At 53.3% G+C, this 988-nt stretch overlaps 1 protein-coding gene across 1 annotated transcript in view; it reads right to left on the bottom strand.

The window, feature by feature from the left end:
• The window catches only part of DLX6 (distal-less homeobox 6), a 3,621-nt gene extending 3,433 nt beyond the window's left edge, over nt 1-188 (bottom strand). Inside the window, exon 1 of the mRNA XM_025209020.1 lies at nt 1-188. This exon is cut by the window's left edge and continues 1 nt beyond it. Within this exon, the coding sequence (XP_025064805.1) occupies nt 1-88 (88 nt within the window). The 5' untranslated portion in view covers nt 89-188.
• Nucleotides 189-988: the final 800 nt, after the last annotated feature.

The raw sequence follows: 988 nt of genomic DNA on the forward strand, positions 1-988 counted from the left end.
GCTGCTGCTGTTGCCCAAACTCCATGAAGGCAGATTTGGAGGAGTCCTGCGCTTCCAACCCGTCAGCCATCGTAGTCATGGTCATCATCAAAGTTTGGGAGTGAGAGAGCGGCTCCCTCAGGCTCACCCCCCTCTCGCTCCCTCTCTCACCAGCCACCTTAGAGCCTATTATCCTGCACGGGGAATTAGTGAGGTGGCTCCTTTTTTTTTTCTCCCCTTTCTTTCTTTCTTTCTTTCTTTCTTTCTCTCTCTCTCTTTTTTTTTTCCAGAGCACTAGTGAGAGGGGCCTTGTTCACTGAGGGAGGGGAGAAGGGGAGGGGTGTGTGGGGGGGACTATTCCTGAGGGGGGTTTTCTCTCCTCTTCCCCTTCATTCCCAACTTGTTTTTTTGGCTGGCGGAGTTTAAGGCAGAGATTTTAAGGTGGATTCTGGTAAAGTTGAGCTTCTGCTTTTAGACTTGAGGCAGAGACGCCACAAGTCGAATGGTTTGTCTCCAAAGGGCAGCGCCTCCCCATTGGTCAGTCAACCCCTGACGTCACCACCCCGGAGCTTCTACTGGCGTCTGTGAGAGCTCGAGCTTAGCCCACCTTCGGCAACTCGAATCCCAGCGAGAGCCGCGCGCGCCCTGCCCGCTTGTGTGTGTGTGTGTGTGTGTGTGTGTGTGTGTGTGCGAGCGCGCGCGCGTGTGTATGTGTGTGTGTCTTGTGCGCGCGCGCCTGGTGCTGCAGCACAGCTCTGCTCTCGGAAGCCTCCTCACCAGACAGCAGCACCCTCTTGCAAACACAAGGCATCCTCACAATGAGCTTCTTCCCAACCATAGATGAAGCAAAAAAAAAAAAACCAACATGCATTTTTATTTTTTGCACGCTGTCACTTTCTGGAGGGCTGGGGCATTTGTGCCTGTGTCATGTGCATTTGAAGCCAATGCATCCAATCCACCCAAGTGCAGCAGCCCATCTACTGAAGGTGTGCTGTAGTGGATCCGTGTG

Source organism: Alligator sinensis, unplaced genomic scaffold, assembly GCF_000455745.1.
Source record: "Alligator sinensis unplaced genomic scaffold, ASM45574v1 scaffold196_3, whole genome shotgun sequence".
Classification (NCBI taxonomy): domain Eukaryota; kingdom Metazoa; phylum Chordata; order Crocodylia; family Alligatoridae; genus Alligator; species Alligator sinensis.